Source organism: Ursus maritimus, unplaced genomic scaffold, assembly GCF_017311325.1.
Source record: "Ursus maritimus isolate PB19 unplaced genomic scaffold, ASM1731132v1 scaffold_10, whole genome shotgun sequence".
NCBI lineage: Eukaryota > Metazoa > Chordata > Mammalia > Carnivora > Ursidae > Ursus > Ursus maritimus.
This window is the reverse complement of record NW_024423344.1, coordinates 11,845,542-11,871,234: the sequence shown is the minus strand read 5'-3', so window position 1 is coordinate 11,871,234 and position 25,693 is coordinate 11,845,542. Positions and strand designations below refer to the sequence as shown.

The 25,693-nt window shown below is 39.8% G+C and overlaps 1 protein-coding gene across 1 annotated transcript in view; it reads right to left on the bottom strand.

Annotated features, from left to right (window-relative positions):
- Positions 1-2,063: 2,063 nt before the first annotated feature.
- RXFP2 (relaxin family peptide receptor 2) overlaps positions 2,064-25,693 on the bottom strand; it is a 67,811-nt gene continuing 44,181 nt past the window's right edge. Inside the window, exons 11-21 of the mRNA XM_008692206.2 lie at positions 25,551-25,622; positions 24,435-24,506; positions 21,106-21,177; positions 19,576-19,647; positions 16,175-16,246; positions 15,996-16,067; positions 13,691-13,762; positions 10,855-11,084; positions 9,817-10,227; positions 6,603-6,821; positions 2,064-2,323 (exon numbers count right to left, since the gene is read on the bottom strand). Coding sequence (XP_008690428.2) covers positions 2,064-2,323; positions 6,603-6,821; positions 9,817-10,227; positions 10,855-11,084; positions 13,691-13,762; positions 15,996-16,067; positions 16,175-16,246; positions 19,576-19,647; positions 21,106-21,177; positions 24,435-24,506; positions 25,551-25,622 — 1,624 coding nt within the window. The remainder of the gene's footprint in view (positions 2,324-6,602; positions 6,822-9,816; positions 10,228-10,854; positions 11,085-13,690; positions 13,763-15,995; positions 16,068-16,174; positions 16,247-19,575; positions 19,648-21,105; positions 21,178-24,434; positions 24,507-25,550; positions 25,623-25,693) is intronic.

Sequence of the window (25,693 nt, the reverse complement as noted above, 5' to 3'; positions counted from 1 at the left end):
AGGTGGTGTTTTCACAACCATCCAGAAATACTGGGTTTAGAAAACAACTAACCTAATGCAAAAGACCTTACTTAATCCAGATAAAAGACTTATTTGCTAAAATCAAACATATTTTGATTTTCTTACAGGTTTCTATTTATATAGTAGTACAGAATAAGAGTGTAGATCATTAAGCCATTAGAATTCAATTTTATATTATCTGTTCTCACGCTGCTGACCAGTATATAGCTTCAGTTTTTCTGTGAGATATGATGCCAACTTCCCCAATACATCTGACCTTATGCTTTTCACGTCCACTACTTAACAGTGAGAGTGCAGACATTCACACAGTTCCCAGATGCTTAGAGTGTGGGCCATGCCTGATGCTTTTCAAGAATGCGAGATACGCGTTTGTGCTAAGATCTAAATACCCTGGGCTCAGGGTCTATTCCTTATTTATGTTCCTGATGTTGGGAAATGTATTAGGAAACAAATCATCTGATGATTGAGGACTGTCAAAAGACATTTAATAAAATGTCAGCAAATATAGCAAAGAAGTTGGGAAATAACTCACCATAGTGGAAAGAAGATGGAGGAAAGTTTGAAACCATAAGGGAAAAGGGCAGCCTACCTAATGAGGAGGAAAATTATTTGTAGAATCCTGATGGAAAGATTTCACTGATGCAAAAAAATATTTCACTTGATCAAAACATAATGTTTTTTTTAGTCACTATTAAGCAATAACAGGTAAATTACTAGAACTGCTATGACATATGAACTCTAAGATTCTTTCTTGGATGCTACTGGATCCACATAATAGGAGGTAATCTGGGGTTCTCAGATTCCATTCCACTCATTAAAGGAACTCAGAATGCAGCAAGCAGTGAAGACATTCAAGTATTGCTTCATGCTTTGGAAAAAGGGGGAAGAGAAACATGTAAGATGTGTTTTGTTAGCTAAGGTGGGTGTTTCCTAGCTATATTCTCTATCAGGAGAAACATGGTAACAGCCAATAAACACTCTCTGTAGGCTTTGTTAAGCATAAAATAATATATAGACAAATGCAAAATATAATTTTATTTACCCGATTTTTTTTTCACATAGAGACTTTCTTGATAACATGTCCAGGCCTTTACAAGTACTTTCCATTTTCAAAAATCAAATTGAAACTTACTGGCCTTTTTGTTAAAAACAGTGGGAATTTCTCTGAATATGTAAATGGTTCCAACCAAACCACTATTCTTAAATCCCCTTTACTACCACACATCCGTGTGTTCTGTGAAGGCAGAACTTTCTAGCAATAGGGATACTGCTTTAAAGAAGCTATACCTGAAAGATATTAAAATATAGCTTTGGCAGTTGGGATGCCCAATTTTTCTTTGTGGCCTGGGCAATCTGGACAAAAATATCTTGTTTGAGATCTCAGCTCTACTGACATTAAATAATAGCCAAGAAGGTAAATGGTACTAGGCTTAGTCAGTGTCTCTCTCTGCTTCTATGTTGGGTGTGATAGCCTTGTGTAAAGATCTGCTTTCAACGTTCCCACTCCTCTGGTCTCCGGAGGGGCAGGCTTGAGGCAAATGAACATCTCAGAAATCCTTTGTCATCAGTACAGCAGGATGCTGATGATTTCATCTGACGTTGAAAAAGTAAGGGAAGAGATGCTAGGCTTATGTTATCATGGTCACACTGGAATTTAATGTCGTGAATTTTTTATTTTGTGGACAGTGCAACTCAATGTACAAAGCAGACCATGCAGTGCCAACATGTGGGTGTTCACCAGTAGGTTGGTAGTGTTGACTAGCTACAGTTCCACTGCACATGAGCCTACACTCTATGGATTCACTAGTGCATTGCAGGAATGTAAGGGTGAGAAGAACCCGTAGATACAGTTCTTGGCACGGCTGATGAATAGTACAGCTGCTATTGGAATGTGGCGTGTGCCAGAAGTCATTCTGCTGTGCTCTCTGTGCAGAAAGGTTTGCTGTTGGTGGAGATGAAAAGCATTGCAGACGTCATCTTCCAAACGCTGTACTTTTCTTATAGGTAGTCCCCTGAACAAGTCCAGGGATCTGAAACCATTACTAGGACATTGGTTTCACTGTCCCATCCCCAAGGGTTATTTTGTTCAAAACCCCAAGTTTAAGTGAAGAGGAGTCATCTGTCCACACAATGGATGTAGAGAGACTCTTTTTTTTAGTTTTGAAAATCGATTTCCTCCGATGTTTGTGCAGCAGCTGTTTCAACTTGTCCTTGAAAAAGCTGGTTGTGAGCGTGTAGAGGATTGGGTTCAAGGCACTGTTTACTGGAAGGAAAAAAATGACTATCCAGGAGGTGATTGTGCCTGGAGAAGGAAATGAAGTGTGGAAAATTTCATGAAGTGGAAATTGTAAACATCACAAATAACACATAACGTTTTGTAGTCAATGCTATTTGGGGAGGCTACCTAGTTCACTTAAGTTTTCTTTCACCTTATTGAAAATCTCTCTGTTGGAGGAGCATAGGAGCTATAAATCCAAGGTCCTACCATTCTGAATTTCAGTAACTACTTGGTAGTTTGTCGTGAGGTCGAATGAGAGGAAATGTGTAAAAAACACTTCATAGATGTAAGTTGATATGTAATGTCTTTTCCTTGTCTTTATCGCTTTTCTTGATAGAAAAGTAAGAAAATGAGGAAATACTTCTTAATCAATAGATCAGTGTTCAGGAAACGTCTGGTCCAGGGTCAGATCTGACCTTGGTCTTAACTCCACTCCTGAAGGCCTTATTTCCCCCCCCTCGCATTCCAACCATCCTATCCAGAGAGGAGGCTGAAGATGTGAAGAACAAATGAGAATACATCTTCCAACTTAGTCAATCCTTTTGTGTGAAGCCTTACAGATACTAATTAGAATATTAAGGGAAAGATGCCACAAAAAGTCCTTTGTGAGGAGAAATTTGTGATGGTAGTGTCCTTTCCAAATTCATCATGCACTTGGTTAGGGTGAAGTGTGTTTTCCCCTTTATGCACAGCCTGCCGTTAGGGTCAGACACTTAGCTACGTGACCATGGGCAAATCACCTAAGCTCCCTGGACCTCAACTACCCTATCTGTGAAAGGGGCCGATGATAACTTACTTGATCGAAGTCGGGGGGCTGGGTCAGAGTCGGCGGCTCTGCTGACGTCCCTCTTCAGCACTAATACCTGTGATTCTCTGACCCCACCACACTATGCTACTTCTTCCCACATCTCCAAAAATATCAAAGAACTCCCAGCTCAGGGGAAGAGCTGGATTGTAAGGCCAGGGATACATTCCCTGTCACTGTCCTTTGTCACTTTCTCTTTCCTCCCCACCCTCACAGTTTTCTTATCCTTTAGACACCGTTACTTGTTCTTCTTTGCCCTGCTTTGTTCCTTCCATCTTTTCTGTTCTTCTCTTTCTTTTCTATTTTTCCTGACTGCTCATCTGAACTTTCTTCCTCTCTCCTCCTCTCCTTGTCTCTCTCCCTTCTCCTTTTCTCTATGTTTGCCTTTCTCTTTTCCTATCCCATCTTCTCTTTCTTGTCCTTATTTATTTTTTTGAACTGAAAAGAATATGGAAGAAAAATATCTATATTTAGCATATCTTAGATTTATTAAAATTTCATATTACTGTATTACTTGTATTTAATTTTTTAAAATTAGACAATATGGACAGTGCATGATTGAAAAAAAACAACAAAGCAAAACAGAACAAAGTAAGTTGCTTTTTGTCTGTTATGTCCCCAAAGGAAATTGTGACCTGGAATGAGACTTCCCATTCAGTCTCAAGTTGACTCCCTAAAGTAAGGTCAGCAGGTGAGTTCTGAGAAAGGAGGGCTAATGCTGGCTTATCTTTCAGGCTGACCACACGTACTATCAGTGACATGCCTTGGAGTGCACCCCAGACTTCTTGGAGGGTGGGCACAGAATGGATTTAGGTCAGTGAGTGTGGCGTTTCCTACAACACATAGGAAGTCAGGCAAACAAGAAGGGGCTTAGTCAAAAATGACCAAGGCTACTCTCTTAGGTCCATTGAAGTGTTCAAGACAAACTTCAAAGTATTGAGCTACAAATGTAGAGAAAGACTGATGTATGGCCCAATAAGGTTTTCACAAGATATTTTTTTTCCTATTCCAGTTCCCCATTATGATCTGAAATGTCATAGTCTTTCCAAGGATGATTACTCCCGTGGCTCTCAGATACCCCGGATCACCAGACATCTCCTGATTCTAAATCAGGCAGTGCTATGGGCTGAATTGTGCCCTCCCAAATTCATACATGGAAGTCCTAATCCCCAGGACCTCAGAATGTGACTATTTGGAGACAGCCCTTTAAAGATGTCATTAAGTTAATATAAGGCCATTAGGGTGGGCCTTAGTCCAATTTGACGGGTCTGCTTATAAGAAGAGGGAAACTTTCTTATATGAGAGATACTATGGGAACACGCACAGAGGAAAGGTCATGTGAGGACACAGTGAGAAGGTGGCCACCCGAAAACCAAGAAGAGAGGCCACAGCAGAAATCTGCTGACATTTTATCCTGGACTTCCAGCCCTCCAGAACTGTGAAAAATAAATTTCTGTTGTTTAAGCCACCCAGTTTGAGTTACTCTGTTATGGCAGCCCGAGCATTGTAATACAGAGAGAAAAAGCCTCATGGAGTTGACAGACTCACAGAATATGAAAACTGGAAGAAATTTGAAAGACCGTATGAAAATCATCTCAGTGAGATGAGGTGACCTCCCTATATTTCCTCAACTGCTCAGTGACGGGGTCAGGACAGAAACCCAGGACTCCTGCCTCGCTTGGTCCTTCTTCCATCACACAAGAGAAGCGAGTGCCTGAGGTGGGGAAGGACATTAAAGGTGTGGAAAGAGAAGTTGGGAAGGTTGATGAAATCATCTCTTACCCTCCCTGTTCCACTACTCTTGGACCAGTTCACCATCTTTAGTTGAAGAAGCATTTATTAAATAACATTATATGAAAAGCACTGTGGAGAGATGAATAAGACATGGTCCCTAACATCCTGAACCTTATAATCTGAAGGGAGTAATGAACACATGAAAAAATAACACTGGTGGGAGGCAGTTCAGATGAGGTTAATAAGAAGTATGAACAAAATGTAACAGACATTTAAGCAATTGAGTTGGATGGGAGTGGGTTGGAAAGAAGTCTGGAATGGCACCTTGGGAGAGGAAATATTTGGGTTGAATTTTGAAGGATGAGAAGGGGAATTTAGTAAGCTAGAGTCTTACAGGTGGAAGATAAAATCCAGGTGGAGGAAACAGCTTCAGCAAAGGCAAGACATCAAAAAGGTACAGAACAAAAAAATCCCAATAATTCTAATGGGCCTGTATCACAGAAAAATGAGGGCAGGGTGGGAGGTAAACATCTCTAATGCTGATCCCAGCATTTGGACTTTATTCTATGAGCAAATGAGGCCAAAGGCCATTTTAGTCCTGTTGAATTTGGAATGTAAGGATGTAAACATTGAGATGCCCAGGAAGCTGTAGCAGACTGGAAAACTCATGTTATCTTAATTAACTCTGTTCCTCACAGCCACCTGGCTCTCCCCCACCCCCAAGCGACGGCTCGCACATTCTTATGGCCTCTGCTCTCCCCGCCCAGCCCAGGGGAAGTTCCCAAGTAGTCAGCCCCGATCTCTCTCTTGTTCTGCACTCTCACACCTCACATGGCTCCAGGGTTACCTCTGCCTTGAGTTCAGGCTAAACGGACAGGTTAAGGGGAAGCTCTGGCTGTTACGTGTCATTTTGCCGTGAGGCCTTTGATAAGGCCTCCCATGACTCTGTGCACAGGCCTGAGGGACATAAACTGTTATAGCTGTTACTTGTACCTTCATCACACCTTTATAAGTACTTCTGAAGTGCCAACTCCATGGGTGACCCTGGGGTGCCAAGATGAATAAGACACAATTCCTGCCCCTGATGGACTCCCCAAGTAGAAAGTCTATTTCGCTGAGAGTCGGGCCAAAGCCCCAGAGGGCCCCTCCATGTCTGTGATTTCTAGGTTCTAGAAAGGGATTCACATGAAATCCTAACTCACGAAGGTTTTTTTTCTCTGGTTGAACCAGGGGTGTGGGTGGGAAACCTGGCGTTTCGGATGAAGCACTTGAACAGGACATCTGACACTCTATGGAGTGGAGCCTAGCGTGACGACCACAGGCCAGGGACCATGAAATAGACCAGGGGTGTGTGTCTCAGAACCTTGAGGGGAACGTTTCCAAAATCCCCATGCATAGCCTTTTGCCCCTATAGGTTAAATCTAGAAGCCCAGGGTGGAACCTGGGCATGTATATTTTGATTTTGTATGTGTCCTCTTGGTTAAGAACCACTGTCTAGCTCAGGTAGAAATGAGACACTAAGTCTTAGTTTTTGTTTTTTTTTTTTTCCTAGCTCCTGTTTTCTTATCATTCTTGTCTGGGTTGCACCACTACCCAGTTTCTATCTTAGAATACAGATTATAAAATACTGAGGAAAATAATAGCTGTTTGTGCCAAAGTTGTAGGTATCGACAGAGAATTTACTATATGACAGGCACTGTATTCTGCTCTCGTCAGGGGGTGTAAGATGGCACAATGTACTTGGAAATAATGGAAGGGACTGACCTGGTATTTCCACCCGGAAGAGGGAGAGAATTTTAATTACAAATACAGGAATCCAGCAGATGGCATCAGAGAACACTATAAAAAAGAAACGATTTGCAACAGCCACCTCTCTTCCAATGTGATTCTTCACTTCCGAAGTCTGCAAGGCAGTTTTTTTAATGGAACAGAACATAATAGTATAGGAAAACACAATGATGAGAAAAGCCAGCAAGTTCACACCTGTTGGGAAAAGCACAGCTCTTAACATCTCAGGTGTATAAATCAACAGTAAAAATATTGTGTTACACAGATGTTCATTATGGTGCCTCTTCTTATACTGTACTTCTGAGAAGCATTCTTTTGCATAAGCCCGGTCGTAATCAGCTAAAAACCTTGAATCTAAGGCTGTAAGCTAACGGAATTGGGTTTGTCAGATCGAAAAGATATTTGAAATACACAAACCCTTTATGAAGAGTTACAGAGCTCTGAAATTCAGATCTATGTGTATCATGAGATGAATTTTAGCTTCTTTAAAGCCAGAAAAAGCTATTATCATTTTTTTTTGCTCTCTGCAAATTCACATCTTAAGGGATTACTGTAATCATACGTACATCTCAAAAAATAAACATGACCCCATTTTTTTATCTTATAAATATGAACAAGATAACCTTGGAATATCAAGAAAATAATAGACTCAGAAACATTATTTCTCATGGATTTTTTGGTCCTAAGTAAAAATAATACATAGAACAAAAATCCATTTTTGTTTTTTTTTCAGATAGCTTACAGTAATTTAAACTAAGATTCAGAACCCTTTAAACTTGTTTTAGAAAAAAAAAGAAATAAGCAAAAATAAAAAAATCAACTATATGGATTATTTTTTAGGATCACATATGTTTAGATGATTCTCACTTAACATCACTATCTTATAATGTTGACTTTTTAGTCACTTTGTTATATTCTTTCTATAATAAAATTCCTAAGAGTAATGATCTTATTCCTCACGGCGAACATAAAATATGCATACAATTTCAAAGTTGTTTAAAAAAATGTTCCTCTGAATCTCGACTATATGTAAGATGGGTGAAGTCTAGGGGAAAATTCTATAAATTCCCAGTGTTCTGTTGTTTTTATCCAAAGTATTTCACATTCCACAGAATCTCATAATAAAGCCATACCATAGAATTTTATAAAATCGGTTTATGTGAGGCCTCTTATCAGAAACTTCAGTTAAGAATAAAAGAGAATAGACAGTTAAAGACGATCCTGTGGTGCAAATTATGAAAACAGACATGAACAGACCAGAAGGGTGTGTTCTGAAAACGCCATAGGGATGCGAGAGGTTAGCAATAGGGGATGCTGGGCGAGGGGCATATGGAAACTGTACTATCCTTACAACCTCTCTCTAAATCTAATTCCATTCTAAAATAAAGAATTCATTTAAAAACTGGGTATTCTTATCCTCTTTAAAGAGAAGAAAGGGCTCTAGGACTCCTATCATAGGTAAGCCAAGTGTATATAGATGATGATGAGGTGTGTGTGTGTGTGTGTGTGTGTGTGTGTGTGTGTGACTGTCTCTTTGTCTGTCTGGAATACGTCACAGGTGCTAAACCCATTTTAGCCTATCCCACCCCCTTTAACTGTAAGATCCAGCCACACCTAACTCCTTGGCCCTTCATCTGGACCTGTTCCTTGGTTATGGGCCCCTACATCCACTATGTCTTTTCCTGGAAGAGACTTCACTTGGCTAACGCCTCCTTATCCTTTGGGCCTAAGGATTTGGATTCATTTCTACTGGAAAGCCTTCCCTGGTGCTTGGATATGGGGCTCCTAGAACATTCAGTACTCCTTCTTTGTGGTATTTGTGCGTCTGTGATGTAAGAATGTGTTTACTTGTCCTTATCCCCCTTTCTGGTGGCAGATCTGTGAGGGCTGATCTGTTGTATCTCCAGGGTCCAAATAGTGCCTGGCCTATCGCAGGTGTTTAATAGATCCTTGATGAATCACTGAATGTAATGTAGTATGTGTGTGTGTGTGTGTGTGCGTGTGTCTATGAAGTGCATCTACGCTAGGAACAGCTTACAATATCTGTGAAAAAATAGCTATGGAGCAGGTAGTATGTGAAGAGTATTATTAAAATGGTGCTAAGAAAGTGTATTTCTCAGAAGACGAGAAGGAAGAGATCAAGAGCTGGGACTGGTGGTTAGAGCCATTTTAGGATGCGTTTAAGGGACTAATTTACCATTTACCTTGGTAGTAGCAGGAATTTATTGAAGGTCTTGGAGTCTTTTTGATACTCAGGTAGTAAACAGGCTAATAGGAGAGAGGAAGCCTCCGAGGCCAAAGGACTAGTAAAGGTTAATGTAGTGAACCCTTATCTATAAGCCCTGTGGGGTTGAGGTAGTGAGGTTTTAAATGAAGGTGGTCGTAGGTACAGACTGGAAGAAATAGAAGGCTGAAGCATATTTTGATGAAAAAACTATTCAATGAAAAAGAAAGGATGATAGAGGTTATTGACCACTTAGATGAGGAAAAGAGGGACAAGGGGAATTAAAATGATAATACTGCCTTAGTTAAAAAACGACATGGAAATCGTCTTAATTTTAACCAGAAGGGATACCTATTGGGCAATAACAAATGCTTTTTTCTAACCTTGAAGAGCTAAACTTCTCATTCATTTTTTTAAACAGAGAAAGTAGGATCTTTTCTAAAAAATTAGGGGGCATTCAGAAAACTGAAAAGCAAACAGTTTTATTAAGTACTCTTACGTTGTTGACTTTAGAGCTGCATTTACCAAAGGCAATAAACCTTCCTGTTATTTCCATTCCGGTAATCTCCTGCTAGCGAGTTTCCAGAATTTTATTATTATTATTTAATTAACTCATATCTAGATTGTAAAAATAAATGATCTCAGATAACTTGGTGGGGTTGCAGGTCAAAACATTAAACTAGAATTCCTCCAGCTCAGAGTCACAATGTGAAAATCAAAGGGTCTTACAGATAATAAAAAATCATCCAGAGGTCCTGACAGTATGCTTTTGTTTCCCATACTAAATCTCTATAATAAAAAGTTTAATAAAAACTATAAATACTCAGTAAGAACTTGTCATTCAAAAAAGGACACAGTCTGGAGTATAATCGTTTACTTTCTGAAATGGACAAAGACATCTTTGCTGAAATTTCTGGTATTTCTATCAGAATTACGTTGGTCCAGAAAAAGAGAAATATAATTTACCTAGGAAAATTCCAAGAGAATACCCTTTGCTTCCAATATCTTCTGTTTGGTCATAATAAAGTGGGAAACATACGCCATTTTTTCCATAAAAGTTTCCAAAATAATCTTCATTCCAAAATGGAATCACAGCTATTAAAAATCCCACAATCCAGATGCAAATGAGGATGACCGAGGTCTGCCATTTTCCAGGACGAATGTTACTGAAGGGAAAGACAATGACCAGGAACTTCTCCAAAGTCAAGTACGTCAGCAGCAGGACGGAGACCTCGGTAGACAGCATGGCCAGGAACCCCATGAAGCGACACTGTAAACTCTCCATCCACAGCAATGCATACTTCTGATATTGTCCACGGTATTTAATATCAAAAAAGCCAATGAAGAACAAATAAACACCCATCAGGCAGTCTGCACCTGTTAAAGAATCAATATGGTGTCTGTTGGTAGTTCCCAGCGTCTCTGCTTTGGTTTTCTAATTAGGTCTTCCTCCTCCATCCTGTATTAAATGGACTAATATAAACACCGACAAGAGTCTCTAAAGCACAACGGACTTCACAAAAGCTGTCCTAATTCTAAAGTAGCACACTGGGTCTTTGTTTTATAATTTAAAAATAATGGTGGTGTGTGTTTCTTGGGGGGAATCTGTGTGGGAAAGCTAGTTTTTGAACAGCAAACAAATATTACTTGCATAGTTAATAAAGAGAATTATTTTCTGGGCTTGAGGAACATGGGTGCTGTTGTAATTGAAGGTTAAACAGAGCTTAGTTTATACCCCACAACCTGTCCTCCATAATCTGTCCATTGATTCATTGGCTCCCTGTTACCCCATTTCCAAGATATAACCCCACGCGGTGGGTGCTGGGTCACTGCAAACTCATGCAATCTAAAACAGAGAGCCAAAGAGAACAGTACATCATACTTAGAAAAAAGCAGCCCAGCTCATAGAATTTATATTCAGTGCTATTGTTGAAGGGCCAATATGTATCTAGCACACAGGTCCCAGAAGGCATCCTAAGTCCGTTTGATAGGAAACATACTTACAACAAAGGATTTTGATGGACGTAGCGTGAGTCGTATTTTCAGCTTTAATGAAAGATCTCATGCCAATGACAAAAAGATTTCCAAAGCAGGTTATGAAAGCTATAACCCAGACAAATATTCTGAGGATATTGTTAGCCAAGAGGTCCTCAAATGAAGAAATGCCGTCAGTCAAGGGCATACATATGCGGACATGGGGAGCATAGGAGCAGTATCGAAAGTTTGTGAAATAACTAAATTCAAAGGGAAAAAAAGAGTCACTTTACAGCAATGACAGAGAAACGACAGTTGCCACCCCATACCAGAGCTGCCGCTCTGCCAGGTACGCAACTTCACTAGGTCTGTTTATTTTTTGTTTAGTAGTGATTATGCAATGATAGAATTCTTCATTAAATATTATGTAACTCTAGGCAGGGTGCCTCTTGGGAAGACGAAGGACCTGAAGGACCTAGAAATTTCGTGCCTTGACTGAGATGAGTCGGGGGGGGGGGGGGGACAGGAGAATGTGAAATCCCTAGGACTCCATTTTTCCTCATCCCATTGGATTATTCTCTAGGGTATCATAAAAAGTAAATTGTCCCTTTTACACTGACCTACAGCAAACATTCAGGGGCTTGTGTTTGGGTGGCTCACTGAAAACATCTCTGTCTTGCACCTCGTTTTAAGTATACTCACTTAACCAGCCTCCTCCTCCCTGACACTGGCAGAAAGGGAGGGGCTCGGAGACTAGGGAAACTGTCTCACAGGAGCTAGGAGAAGAAGCAGATTTCTTACCACGGCCTAAAAGGGCTGAAACAGTTTCTAGAGGCAAGTATAGGTGTGTTTGTGATCAGTGTATTTTTGACCTAGGTGTGTGGAAGCTTGACGTGTTTGAATTGGTAGGTCATTTGGCTTATCGCCATTCCCCAAACCTGTGTATTTAGGCTTCCCCACTCCCATAAAACCTATTCCATTTTTGTTTTCTTGTACCACCTCTTTTAGGTCATTTCTCTTTGTCTAATCCTTTTTTGCCATCTCCCCATTCAGGTTTAAGACTAGCAAGTTAAACCGAGCTTTACTTTGCTGTGGCCTCAAGGCCCCTGTGATTGATTGACTGCCCACATCCCCCTCCCCCTCCCTTCATTGCTCACTCCACTCCGCCATATTGGCCTTCTTCCAATTCGCAGAGGAGCCAGGCTCAGCCCTGTTCTCACTGCTGTGCTTTTGCTCTTACCTCTGCCTGGAAGATTCCTCCCCTAGATATTGCCAGACCTGGTCCCTCCCTCCATTCAGGTCTGCTCAGACATCACTTCTCTCTTCTACGCGAGCCATCTATAGCCTCTTTCTGTCCCTTCATCTTGCTATACTTTTCTTCACAGTGTTTATTCACAATTTATTTGTCCATTTTCTGTTTCCAAAGCTAAATGGAAGCTCCACGGGGCGGACACTTCTGTCTCCTGTTTGTCCTGTGTTCTCAGATCTAGAACCTGACACACGGGAAGTACACAACAAACACTTCCTAGATGAGCAAGTGAATGATGGGTAATTTAGTGCTGGGCTTGTCAGGTAGAGAAATACGGGGCAATCTCTGCCTTCAAGTAGCTGACAGTCTAGCTTCCTGAAATCATCTATCTAATTAAAGAAACTTGATGTGTAATTCCCTTTTTATCTTCTCCTTGACTGGAGTCCTTGGCACACACTTAACTTGACCTCTTAGTTCCTTTAAGATTCCCTTATGTCCACTGTCTTCAGATAGACCCAGCTAGGGTCTCTTGGTCATTCAACCTCACCTCCTCTGTGACCATGGCACAGGTTGGCAGGTGGAAGGGCAGGGGGTTATGAGGCGGAGGTGTTTAAATGAAAGGTGGACAAGGAAGGTGAATAACTAGGTCACTTAGTAGGGAAGAGCTAACTTAGCACATTTTCCGCTCATTGTTAGGTCTTTCTTGGCCTCAATGCAAGGTTCGTATTTTAAGTGCCAGCTTCCCCATCAAGTTCTAAAAAGGTTGAATTTCTCTATTCAAAAAGGACCTCACATTCTATCCACAACAAGGAAATGATAGCCTCATTTAATAAGTATCTACTGGTGCCACAGAAAGAGAAATTATGAAAACCATGTGGATATGCATCAAGTACTTGTCTTTTAGTAATCACACCTACTGCAGAGACATAAACAAAATGTTCTCCCAAAAGAGCACCTTCACACCAACCATTTAATCCACTTGCTGCACCCAACTTGTAATCTTACACCGAATCCTCCCTATTGTTGTGGATAACAAGGGTTAATTTTTGAAATCATGAACACATAGATTACACAGTTGATAAAGAAATGAATCATGTCATAAACACATATATTAACACAACTTACACAGTGCACTTTAGCCAAATATATTAAAGTGACATCAAAAACTACTATAAAGATTAATTACCTCCATTTTGTAGTGCACTTAGTAACAGTAACAACACCTGGAATTTATATAGCATCTTGCTTCCTAAGGGCTCAAATCTTAGAGCAGCCGACTGCTCATTCATGTGAGGTGAATTAATGTTTCCAGGTCTCCTGAGTACCATTTAGCCAGGGACTTCATCTTGTGTAATGTGTGGCATTCTGGTACCCTGATCTCTTATTGGGCCTCAATTGGATAAACAGCGTGTTTCCAGGGAGAAGTGTCATTCATGTCGGCACATCATAATATTGAACTCTATTTGACAGGGACCAAAGGTGACAAAATTAAAAAGTTCTCAATAAAAAGACTTTTCTTGCATAAAAACACATTGCAGTGACACATTAGACAGTTTATACTAGGACATCGGCAATATTTCGCCATGCTTACTTCTCCATTCTTTCATACATACATACATGTGAGAAAGATTCATCATGGGTTGAAACATCCGTGTGTTTATATTTGGAATCTCTATCCTTTCCAGGTCTCTGGAAAATATGCACAATAGGTTTCATGTTTTCAGGGCTTTACTTTTTAATAATTGCATTTTTTGTCATATCCTAGATACCATGCTTCAAAGTCTTGTTACCAGTTCAAATTAGGATGAAAATTTTACAGTAAACTATCTTAGAAGATTGCCATTTCTATTTATGACTTCTGTGAGTTGGAGCTGATTTTGTCACTTCATATGCAGAATTACATTCTAATAGAACATTCTCACGCATTTCTTTGATTTAAAAATGGTAGTGGTGATTTGTGTGATCGTGAAATTGGCTGCCTAGTTTGATTTTATAGACCACGCCATGTGAGTTTTGGAGGGTTTCAGACAGGAACTGATATTTCCAACCTGAGAACATCACTGAAGTAGGTTTTGTGAGAACCTGGATTCAAATACAGTCATTTCTCCCAGGTCTATGCATCTTTGGGGTAGAAAACTCTGGAAGCAGTAAGCAAGGCTCCAATTCAGGACAAGTGTTCCTAAGACAGTAGTGGGAAGCATAATGCCTTTCCTTCCTCCAGACCCCATGAGATGTCCTCAGAGGGCTCCAGTGGGAACCCCTATATTCCTCATTTATCCAGAAGCTTCTTCAAATACAGATTCTTTTAAGACTCTTTAGGATGGCATGAATTAAGGGAGTCTGCCATGTTCTCAAAACAGATGGAGAGAGGAAAATCTAAAAGGACAGGAACCTTTTACTTTTAAGGTTTATTTTGAAAGATGTTTGATTCTCACTCAGTTTCTTTTTGACTGATCTGAATAAGGATTTCTTTGACATGGTTCTGAGTTTTTCTGTATCCATTGAGTCCTTCACAGAACTGCCTTGATCTTTGGCAGTCAGAAATGAAACCTAGTGGAGCAATTATACTCCAGAATGGTCCCGGGGCCTCTGCTGCAGGAAACTCTTGAGTCCTTTTTAAAGGATTTGTTTCCCTCTTCTTTCTTTTGGTCTCTGGCTTTCTTCTGGACTTATCACAGTTTTAGCTCTACATGGATTGTGTGATTATTTGATTAATAGCTGATAGTTTCCAAAAGGGCAGAGCTCACTGTATCTTGGGTGCCTAAGACAGTGCAATGGATAAATGGGTAGCCAGCAATGTTTGTAAAATAAATGTGTAAATGAATCTTAAAAAAAAAAGAAATGAGACAATAAAGAAAAGAAATAAAGAAAAGTATTAGGTAAATACTTTCTAGTTTCTAATTTGACTTTTAGAAAGGCATGATGCAGTAGTATGATATTTTGGCTTTTAGAATTCAGCGTGTAGTAAATGAAAAATCATTTTGTTCATATCCTAAGGTCTATTCTTATATGAAAATACAATAATCTAACATATATGGCATATATATAAATCATATATATAATATATATCTTTGGTTTTTTATATTCTCACTTCTTAAGAACAGGAGCCAACTCTTTTTCATCAGTTGGTGCTCACTAATACCTGTTGAAAAGGTGAAAGAGAACCTACATCTGGAATCAATTTCCAAAGACAACTATTTAGCAAGAGGAAAAAGTGATATTAAGGATTAGTCTTTGGAATTAAATGAACAAAATCTTTAGGCTGAGATCATGTAATGTGTATGCCCTCTGTGTAAAAACAAACAATAAACTTGAACCAACAATGGCTATTCCTGGGAAAGGAATGAGGAAGTTCAGAGAAAAACTGTCAGGGTTCTTGACACTATTTAAACCTAATACATTTGAAATTTTAAAATAGTAAACAACATTAAGTGCCTGAATGTCCTATTGGTGTGATAATTTTATTCTTTACTGGTAGAAATATAAGAAGCATGCACCATAGACCAATATCAAGTAGACTGTTGCGGCAAAGGAGAAAGGAAAAAGGAAGCAGGTCTTACATAAGCTGGGATTTGTTGTTGTTGTTGTTGTTACTGTTTTTTTTTTTTTTTTTTTTTTTACCAACTGTTTAGTAACCAAACTACTGAAAATTCAATTCTTTGGGAAGACTGCAGGATGAGACTTTTCCATGTGAATCCGGTATACGTAGCTTCAAACACAGAAATGTTCTTCACAACATATTGGATGGTTTTGTTGTCATTCAGAACATAGTTGCTGGTAACAATGATATTCACAACTGTCTGATGATATGTGCTCAAATAAAAAGCCCTCTCTCTATAAAATACCCATTTAAAAACAAATGTGGTTCAAGTAAACTATATCCACTAAAATGATAATCAACATACTGTTATATTTCACTTACAGAGACTGAAGTTGTTTAAGACTTTCAAACTGGTTCTTGTGGAGATACAAAAGAGGATTGGACGACAGATTCCTTTTGTACCATTAGAAAGAGGGAGGAAAGAAGCATCAGGATGTTATTATTTTGGAAGCTCAAGATGTTGCCATTTAAATCTGCTGATGGTGGGAAGAAGAACTTACAGTTTTTGTAGAAGCTTCAGGTCTTTAAAAATGTGGGGTGGTAGCTCCATTATCATATTGCTAGACAGGTCCCTGTTGATGACAGTGAAAACCCAACACAATTACATCAGAAATAAATGACATGGTTAGTATTCCTCACAATTATCATCATCCCATTTGACGTAACAGAAAATATGATCCAATTTAACCAACCTGATAACTTGTTACAAAACAAGGCTGTGTGAGTCAGCCAAATGGATATGTTTTCCATCACTTTCAGACGTGTGACATTTTGCTCATTCAGTTCCTGTCTGGAATTTCCTCTGAGTGTCTCTCCAACACATTCCCAACCTGGCTTCAATGTCTACTTCGATTAATTTCCTCTGTTTCAGGTACTCTCTGTACACTTTGATCATTCATTATTTCTGTGATTCTTATTTGGTTCAAGTATGTGATATCTTGTTTATCCAACTGTATTACAAGCTTTCTGAAGCCAAGACCTATGTCTTCTACTTACTCTGCATTTCTGCTAAGACAGTAGTGGCCACATATTATCTGCCCAGATAATCTTGAATTGATAAGTTCACACATTTTAAATCTATTTTGATATGGTACTATTTTTTATAAAGAATTTGAAAATTTAGAATGAAATATAATAGGACTGCCCAATCCACGAAGAATCACAGGAAGTGCTTCTACAGAATGTAGAAAGGGATTTGCTCGGATCAGAAAGAATCAGGACTCTTCAAGAGTCCAAAATATCCTTCTGAAGGGAAGATGTTCAAAAGCGAAACAGACATGCAATTACTTAAGACTCAAACAAAAGATCTCATCTATTTTTGATGCTTTGGAGCTGCTGATGGGTATGTGGGAGTTACAAATAACTGAGACTTAGGTCTTTCTCTAAAGAAGTTTACAATTAGAATAAACAACGAGATTATAAAACAGGGAAGGAATGAAGCAAGTGCTATTATAGAAGCACTGATAAAAAAAAACAGAGGAAGGAGTTGGAAATCAGGAACTATTTGAACAAAGCTTTATGATTTTCATAGGTAGTATAAAAGAAGAACAGCTTTTCAGGTGAGAGTTAAGCAGGATCAGTGAAACACAAACTTGAAATTCAATGACATCTTCTGGTGTTGGCAAATGGTCCAGCGTGAGTGGAGGATGGGAGTATAGGGAGATGTAGAGGACGTAAGCCTGGAAATGAGCCTGGAGACAAAATGGAAAGGCTGTGACTACATTCCAAGGCAGAACTTCCCAGAGCATAGTCCAGGCATTAGAACCGAAGAGGATGCTTATAAAAAGAGCACATTCCTGGTGCCTACTCCAGAACTATCACTTTAGAATCTCTGGGAGGGAGCCTGGTAATATGCATTTTAATCCGGTAACCCTTGTGATTCTTCTGAGCATTAACATTGAAAGTTGGCAACAAGGAGTGAGAATATGAAGCAGGACAGGGCATACTATGCTCTGGTTGGTTCATGGGATGATAGTTCTGTCAGAAGCATGAAAATTTGGAGAGTCAAATGATGGAGGCCAGGCAGGCGGCTTTGACTCTGGACCAAGTGAAAGCTGATGAGGGCTTAAGATGGTCACGGGCAGGTCTCACCATCTGGTAGGACATGAAGTGTAAAGAGGGTTGGAGGGAAAGGAAGAGGCTTCCAGCCTGGCTGCCAAGAAGAATGCCAATACCACTGTGATGGTAAGTTCAGGAAAAGAAGCTGGCAAGAGGGTAAAGGTCATCTATAAATTAATTGTAACAGATTACTTTTGAGGTGCTATCATGATATCCAAGTGTAGATGTCCTGCCAGCTGGGAATTCTGATCTGGGGCTGCATGTGAGAAGAGGAGCTGCAGGTACGCATGAGTCAGAGAGAGCATGACGACAGAGCAAGATGACGGTGTTTTGTGCGGCTAGAAAACATCCTGCTCAGTGCTATGTTGAAAAACAAAGTACAGCCTTTTGGAAGAAAGGACTTTAGTGGCCTCACCTAAATGTGCTTATTCCTCTCCAGCAGGGTTTGCTGTCATGAAGGCATGGTAAAATTATCTAACATTTTTGTAAATTCAGGAAGTAAAAGTGCCTTGTTCAAGTTAATTCTCTAAACTTCTGAATTTCTTTTCGCTTACTGATGAGCAGTGGATTGGAATAGATTACTGGTGATGTTTTAAAAAGACAAGCGAATATCTCTTAATCAGGCTCTTTTTTGGGGGGTGGGAATGTGTGTGGCTCTGCCAAAGTGTAGGATAAAAAAAGGATTAGAATATTTTTCAAAATGTGGACTCTGTACCACTTTTCCTTAAGTTTGTACCTAAGATATGCTCCTGCGTGTCCTGGGCTGCTTGCATGTTCTACCCTATAACCCCAATCCCTATCAACCCTCTAAAGTCTCATCGGGAATGCCCTCGTGAAGAATGAGTGAGCGATTCTGAGGGAGCTGCCTTTCACTTTTTGCCATAAAATGACAATATTTTTAGTTCTAATGCAGTGTCTTGCACACAGCAGGCACTTAGTAAATATAGGTGGGTTTCATTGTGAAACTTATAAATTCATTTGAATTATTTTGATTATTCATGAATTAGTTTTCAAGTTACTCTTACTGAGTTATTTTCCCAATACTTCCTGGATTTTGAAGCGAGGTATAAAGAATGGGGGAGAGGTTATCTAAGACATTAATTTCCATTTTTTGTCTTCAGATCAGGAGGAGGAGTTCTGTACCCAAGTCACCCCCTTTGTAATGTAACAGACTTAGTTTCAACTTCCAGTGATACACAATTGTGGGCGTAGCAATGAATTAATAGCAAGACAGATGCTTTTAAAAGTTTTAGTTCCACAAAACGTATATCTGAACAGAAAAAGTTACATGAGCTCTCTGAATATTTTTCAATAAATCCAATCATTCTAGACATTTGTGTTTGCTTCATCTGCTCTGGAACTCGTAATTTCTCAAGGGATAATAAGCATCTTTGTTCCTTTGTTCAGTCATGATTAATAGGATCTCAGTCAGTCATTCATTTAGCAACAATTAATTGAGAATTAACTGTACTCCAGCCATTAGAGATAATGATCCTTGAGTTTAAGGAGCTCTGGAAAACTCATTTGCTCCAAAACACACACACACACACACAGACACACACAGACACACACACACACACACACACGCACGCACACACACACATGAAATCACCCAAAGAAAATAAGGAGAGAAATTAGAGTAGGCTAAATCTGCATTAAGCCCACTGCTGGATTTTAATTTGCTTTTGACTTTAGGATAATGTTGGTTTTCTTAATTGATTTCGAACATCCAGGAGTCTGCCAGGATTAGATTGCCACTAGTGAAAAAGCAGCCTCCCTAGTCACTTAAATTTATAATCTTGGAAGAAGCAATCCTATTTTCCTAGTAGACAATGCTACTTACAGTTCTCCTAAATTTTTTAATGAAGAAAATGTCTTCTCTGGAACAAAATCAATTTGATTTCTAGGCAGAAACCTGTAAGACATGGCGAGAGTCAGCACTGTTGGTTTGTGTCTGCTGTAAGAACCAGTTCTCATTGGGAGATGCCACTGATCCGGGGGTAATTCCATAAGGCCTCCTTTGAAATCTCAAAGGAAGGCGTGTTCTGGTGTGGAACATAAGACACGAATTTCTCACCAAGGATATCCACGTGTTCTCCCTAGGAAATGCTGCCATAGGTAATTTGAGGTGCTGAGTGTGGTCTATGAAGCTGCATTTCGTTTGGATTCTGATCATTTCAGAAAGTGTTCATTTCCCAATATACACACATGGATGTCAAATTGGGATGCTGTTGATTAATTAGAGTAGGCTTTGAGAGGATCCTTGTGTGAGGCACATTCCTTAGGAAAAGGCCAGAAAGAACAAAGCTTAAACCAACCCCATAGCGGTTTCTGGGGCCACACGTGGATTTTAAATTGGGTGGTGGTGGGGAGGACGGTGGTTTTACATTTCCTTTGTCTAGAAATGGAATTCTCCAAGATATTCGGTAGAAAGAGGAGGTCTGCGGCTAACTGCCTTACAGAGGTGTTAAAAGATGCGATCATGAGTGTGACGGGGATTCAAAAGCTACGTGGGGCTATAAAATAGAAGGTGTCAGTGGGACTTGTTTAGTTTACCAGGGTTCTCTCTCATTATCTATGAGAAAAGGAATAAACTCTTTGCATCTCCTGAGTGGGATCGCCCCTCTTTTCTCATTAAATACGCGAGTCTGCAATCTGATTGACGAATACATAGCCTGGCAATAACCTTAGTTCTTACTTTGTTGAAAAACAGTGGTTAGACTACTACAAAGGAATATACTTCAATTTTTCTTTTCCAACCACATGTGCAACCATCAAACATTACTAACTGATTACTACATGTGGACAATTACGGCTAAAACCAAAGCAAAATTCTTGTGTTTTTACCAGTGCAAATGCGCCATAGCCGATCCATGTGTGTACCTACCCCCCCCACACCCTTAAAAAAACACAATCAGCAATCGGAATCACCAGTCAGAATCTTTGGCAAATCAGAACGCATTAAATATTCTTCCCTTAAGAATAAAATTATTATTTTTGTTTCTTTAAAGAGAAAGAAGAGGCATCAAGGGATAACTGTTCACTGGAAGTAATAGCTAATTGCTGTCCAGCTAACCGTTTTCACACACATTATCTCATTTCCTTGGTGATCACAGGGTTAGACGCCAGCTCAGCTGAGAGGACGCATGGAAATAATGATTGCCCTCGGCAAGAAGGAGAGCAGCTGGAGACCTAAATGCTGGGCAGCTAAATTGAAGGCTGGGCCCCACCATCAAAATCGATAAATCTGTGTGTGCAGTTTCAGACCAAGGCTGTAAACAAAACACTACCTTAAAATTCCTTGTCAGTGTTTTCTTTGACTTCCAAATCTATTGGGTCTCCCCTCCTTTACTGATTTCCATTGTATACTTACAGCACTGTGAGTGAAGTGCATGACAGGAAGGTGGAATCCGTAAGATATTTTATCCCGTTCCCTTCCAAATCCCTAAAAGGCATGGAGGAGAAATATTTTGAATGTTTTTGCACAAATCATGTCTACGGGCACTTTTTGTTGATATAATGGTTCTGAACCTTATTTTTTCCCCTCATTCCAATTTTTATGCTTTCTCCCTATTATAGGGATAATAATATAATTAATAATATGATTCTTTTCCCCTTCCGATTAATGTTCGAACTTAATAAAATTGAGGGAAAGGGCAGCCCAACATTTTGTGAGTGTCTCTCTGTGCTAGATACCATGCTATTAATTACAATTATATTGCCACCATAATAGCGGTAACTACCATTTATTAGACTTTTATGGTGTCAGGTACTGTTCTGAGTGCATAACAGCCCTCCTGCAAAGTTGATATTATTTCTTCCCCCTCCCCCTCCATTTAACGTATGAGGAATGTGAGGCTCTTGGGAATTCACTTAATTTCTGGTCACACAGCTGGTAAATGGTAGAATTGACCTTCTAACCCAGATCTGTCTGTATCTAAAGTCTAGACGCTAAACCATGTCATTACAGATCCTTATATGCTCACATTCCCCCAACATCACGTAGATACTTTCATCTCTATTTTGCCAAAGGAGAAACTCAGGCAAATTTATCTTCCAGATACTGAACACCGGAGTCAGGATATGCATCCAGCTGCATGATGGAAAGCGACTGCTCTTTCTTTTATTTTGTTTTTTGTTTTATGTTTGTTTGTTTTTGGTGCTGAAACCCAGAAATGAAATGACCACTCTTCCTACCTTGCCTCTGAGATGTTGCTGCTGAGTTAGCCCTGCTCCAGTGTGTCTGGGACAGCCCTCGGTGTCACCTGGGACCTTCTTAGAAATGCAGACTCTAGGGCTCTACCCCAGTCCTACTCTAGGACTGAGGTCTTTTTTTTTTTTTTTTAATTCCAGTATAGTTAACATACAGTGTTATGTTATTTCAGGTGTGTGATATTGTGATTCAACACTTCCATACAACACCGGGTGCTCATCACAAGTGCCCTCCTCAATTGTCATCCTCTATTTCCCCCATCCCCCAGACCCAGCTCCCCTCTGGTAACCATCAGTTTGTTCTCAATAGTTCATCTGTCTCTCTCTCTCTCTCTTTCCTTTGCTCATTTATTTTGTTTCTTAAATTCTACCTATGAGTGAGATCATATGATATTTTTCCTTCTCTGACTGATTTATTTCACTTAGCATGATACTCTAGTTCCATCCACATCACTGCAAATGGACTGAGGTCTTAACTGGTCCTCATGATGTCTGTGATGTGTGCTGACACTGGAGAAGCACTGGCAGAATTATGACATCCTGCTGGGAATCCCTTATGACAGTCGCTTCGCACATGATCAGGGAACCCCCCTCGGGAGCACTCTGACATTACCACTTCTAGCAGCACCAAGGAAAGAGACAGAGGCGACTTTCCCACCAAGTCTCCTAACTTCTTTTTATAGTCTGCATCCTACAATCTTCCCCATATATAACAATAGCTATTTTGCTGCTTCTGAACATTTCTCACGTTAACGCCAAGATCACCAATCCTTTTGTCATTCCCTTTTAAGTTTTATTTTATAGCCATCCAGGTGGTCTTGTAGGAACTTGGTATTTTTTTTCAGCCTTAATATACTGTGATTAAAATAATGAACACTGTGCTCTCTTAAAAGTCCAAATATTGTTAAATGGAATGGGAATAAATATTTTTACATTTCACAAGTATAACAGTGAGGAGTCGAGAGCATAGCCCTACTGATGGCAAGTGAGGGTGGAGGAGCCTGGCCAGGGCACAGTTTTTTCTGCCTTTTTAGGGTTTTTTGGGCCTGACCTCTCAGTTCTCTGTCCTCTTGGTTTGAAGGCCTGTTTCCATGTGCAATCAGACAATCTTACTAATGATGTATTTTCACTGGTGTCTACATTTTTCCCTAGTGTTTGAGGGAGCCTCGAGTGACCATGAGTATCCCAGAACCCAGGGTTTTGATGCTGGTTCCCGATCTCCTCTTGGTTGCTGATGTCCATTTTAGGGGACAGGCTTGGGCCCTGATCTTTTTCTGCTAACTTCACCCTTTCCTGTTTGCTTCTCCTTGTGCAGATGTGCTCATGTGTTTTCTCTAAGTTGTTTTTTGTCACTTATTCTTAACAAGTTTTATTCTCATGTCTTTCAGACCATTATTTCCCTTTCAGCAGTGGCACATTTACATGAGACCTCTATTGCTTTAAAAGTTTTTTGATAACAGTATATAAATAATAAATAGATAGATAGATGTCAGTAAATAAACACAAGGGCACCTAATAGTTGTAACAAGTAATTGTAAAGCTAGCTCAGAAAGGATCAAAAGCTGAAGTACTACGGTTTTATCATCTTATGAGTATCGAATCCCCTGATTTGAGAATGAGAAGAGTTCCGGGGGGGGGGGTACAATCAGCATTTCACAGGGCAAGAGATCACTGTGTGTGGCAATACTGCCTGTCTCAGGAGACCACGAAGATGAAGGTGGCAGGAAATGGGGAGTGGTGGTAGGGAAGCCATGAAGTAGATGGATTAAATGTTTTCAGCCAGTATTGGTTCAAAGCTAAGGAGTGGAAATGGTTTAGCACATTCATCTTACAAAGTTGTGTTGAGCAGGAAATATGTGCTGGTCACCGTACAGATGCTGGGATGTAAATCCCAGGGTGGGTTTCTGCCCTCATAGATTTTATAGAACAGTAGGGGACAGACAAGTAAACCAACGGTCCTGTGATAGTGATAGCAAGAGAGGTATGCAGTATAGGGACCAGGTGGCATGGTGCACGTCTGCCCAAAGTGTAAAAGAGGCAGAGGGGCAGGCGACGAAACTAGCTGGTATGTCAGGGACGGCTTCCTGGAGGGGATGTTTAAGCTGACTTTTGAAGGAAATGTTGGAGTTAACCAAAAGAATAAAGGAGAAAGACTTTTCAAATTGAAGGAATAATGCATGCCCAGGGAATTGATTATAGCAGTTTGGTGCATCGGGAAGGAAGGGACGTGAGGAGGAGGAGCGGGGTAGTAGACTAGACGGAGGAAAGGATAGAAAATGGGGAACCTTGGGTGCTCAAGGGGCAAGTCTGAATTTGACCTGCACACCCACAGGAATTCTCAAAAGATTTTTAAACCAGGAAATAACATAATCGGATTTGGGTTTTGGAAAGAAGATCACCAGTGCGCTTTTTATGTAATCATGAATTAACTTCCGGTCTAGTTTCCTTAATCTGGGTGAAGACCAACGTAGCTCCTAAATGCGTACTCACATCCAGTTGAGCTGAGGCATTCGGGCACACATCTGTTTGGGAAGGGCTTCTAAGTAGTTATTAACCATAGACCTTTACGCAAAGAAGATGTTAATTAGAAACAAAATGATATGCCACTTTAAGAACAGCATTTTTACTCTTTCCACAATTTGGAAACTTGCATGCTAAAATCAACGCATCCGGATAAAGAATACAGACATAACTACCTCTTCAAAATGGTCTCTAGATACTTGTACAGCATGGAAAAGGAAGCAGGTGTCAAAGAAACTATGAACGCAAAAGTATGATATATAACCTGGGAATAAACATTGTACAGTTTAATTTTATGAGATGAAACAAAAGTATATATTGAGTAATAATTTTGAAGTTCATGGTAATTTTCCTTGTAAACTTCAAATTTTGCAATCATTTCTGGCACCCTGCATCCAGAATTTTTTCTTAAGGGAAACATTAGTCATTTGCGGTATTAAAGGGCCACATCACAAACTATATTAAATCTAAGAAATGATAGCAGGGGGGCACTGGGGGAAAGAAAACAACCCATCGGCATGTTAAGCTGCACTATTAATTTATGATATTGTGGTCGCTTTTGACAAATGGAAAAATAATGATGCTGTATGATCAACTATAAAGGAACATAATAATCCCCTGCTGATAAATCATTCCAGTGTATTAATAAACAGTGAGAATGTAATTATGAGAACAGCTCTGTCGGTGGGACAAAGATTTTGGAATTTTTAGTGACTCTCGCTGGGCAAAGGCACATTTCCCTCTGTTAAAAATGTAGCCGGAGCCGAACTCCCGGGAGATTCTGATAGATTTATGTGTAGTTAGGAGATAAAAATGAATACTATCTTTGGTTAACCACTGCAAGTCAAACATGCCTTAGGATTAAAGGAAATTAAAGGAGTTCAAAAAGCAATCAACCAGGAGTCTTAAAATATACCATGAGCCATGGCCAGGAAATCGCAGTAACTGTGGCTGGACATACAGGAAAAGTTTTGATTAATAAAAATGTTAGCAGGCTTGAGGTTTTTTAAAGCTCTTTTTGTAAGCTGGTGTTAGATGTCATTGCAATCTATAGACAGATGTACTGAAGGGTAGATGAACACTTACAGGAAAAACAAGGACTTTAACCCAGTAAACAACCGCTGTGAAATTCTGGTTATCGGATTGTCATCTAGAATTCTGAAAAAACATATCACAGACATTTCCAACATTAGAGACATTTGTGAAATTAAACCAGGAAACAAGAAAAG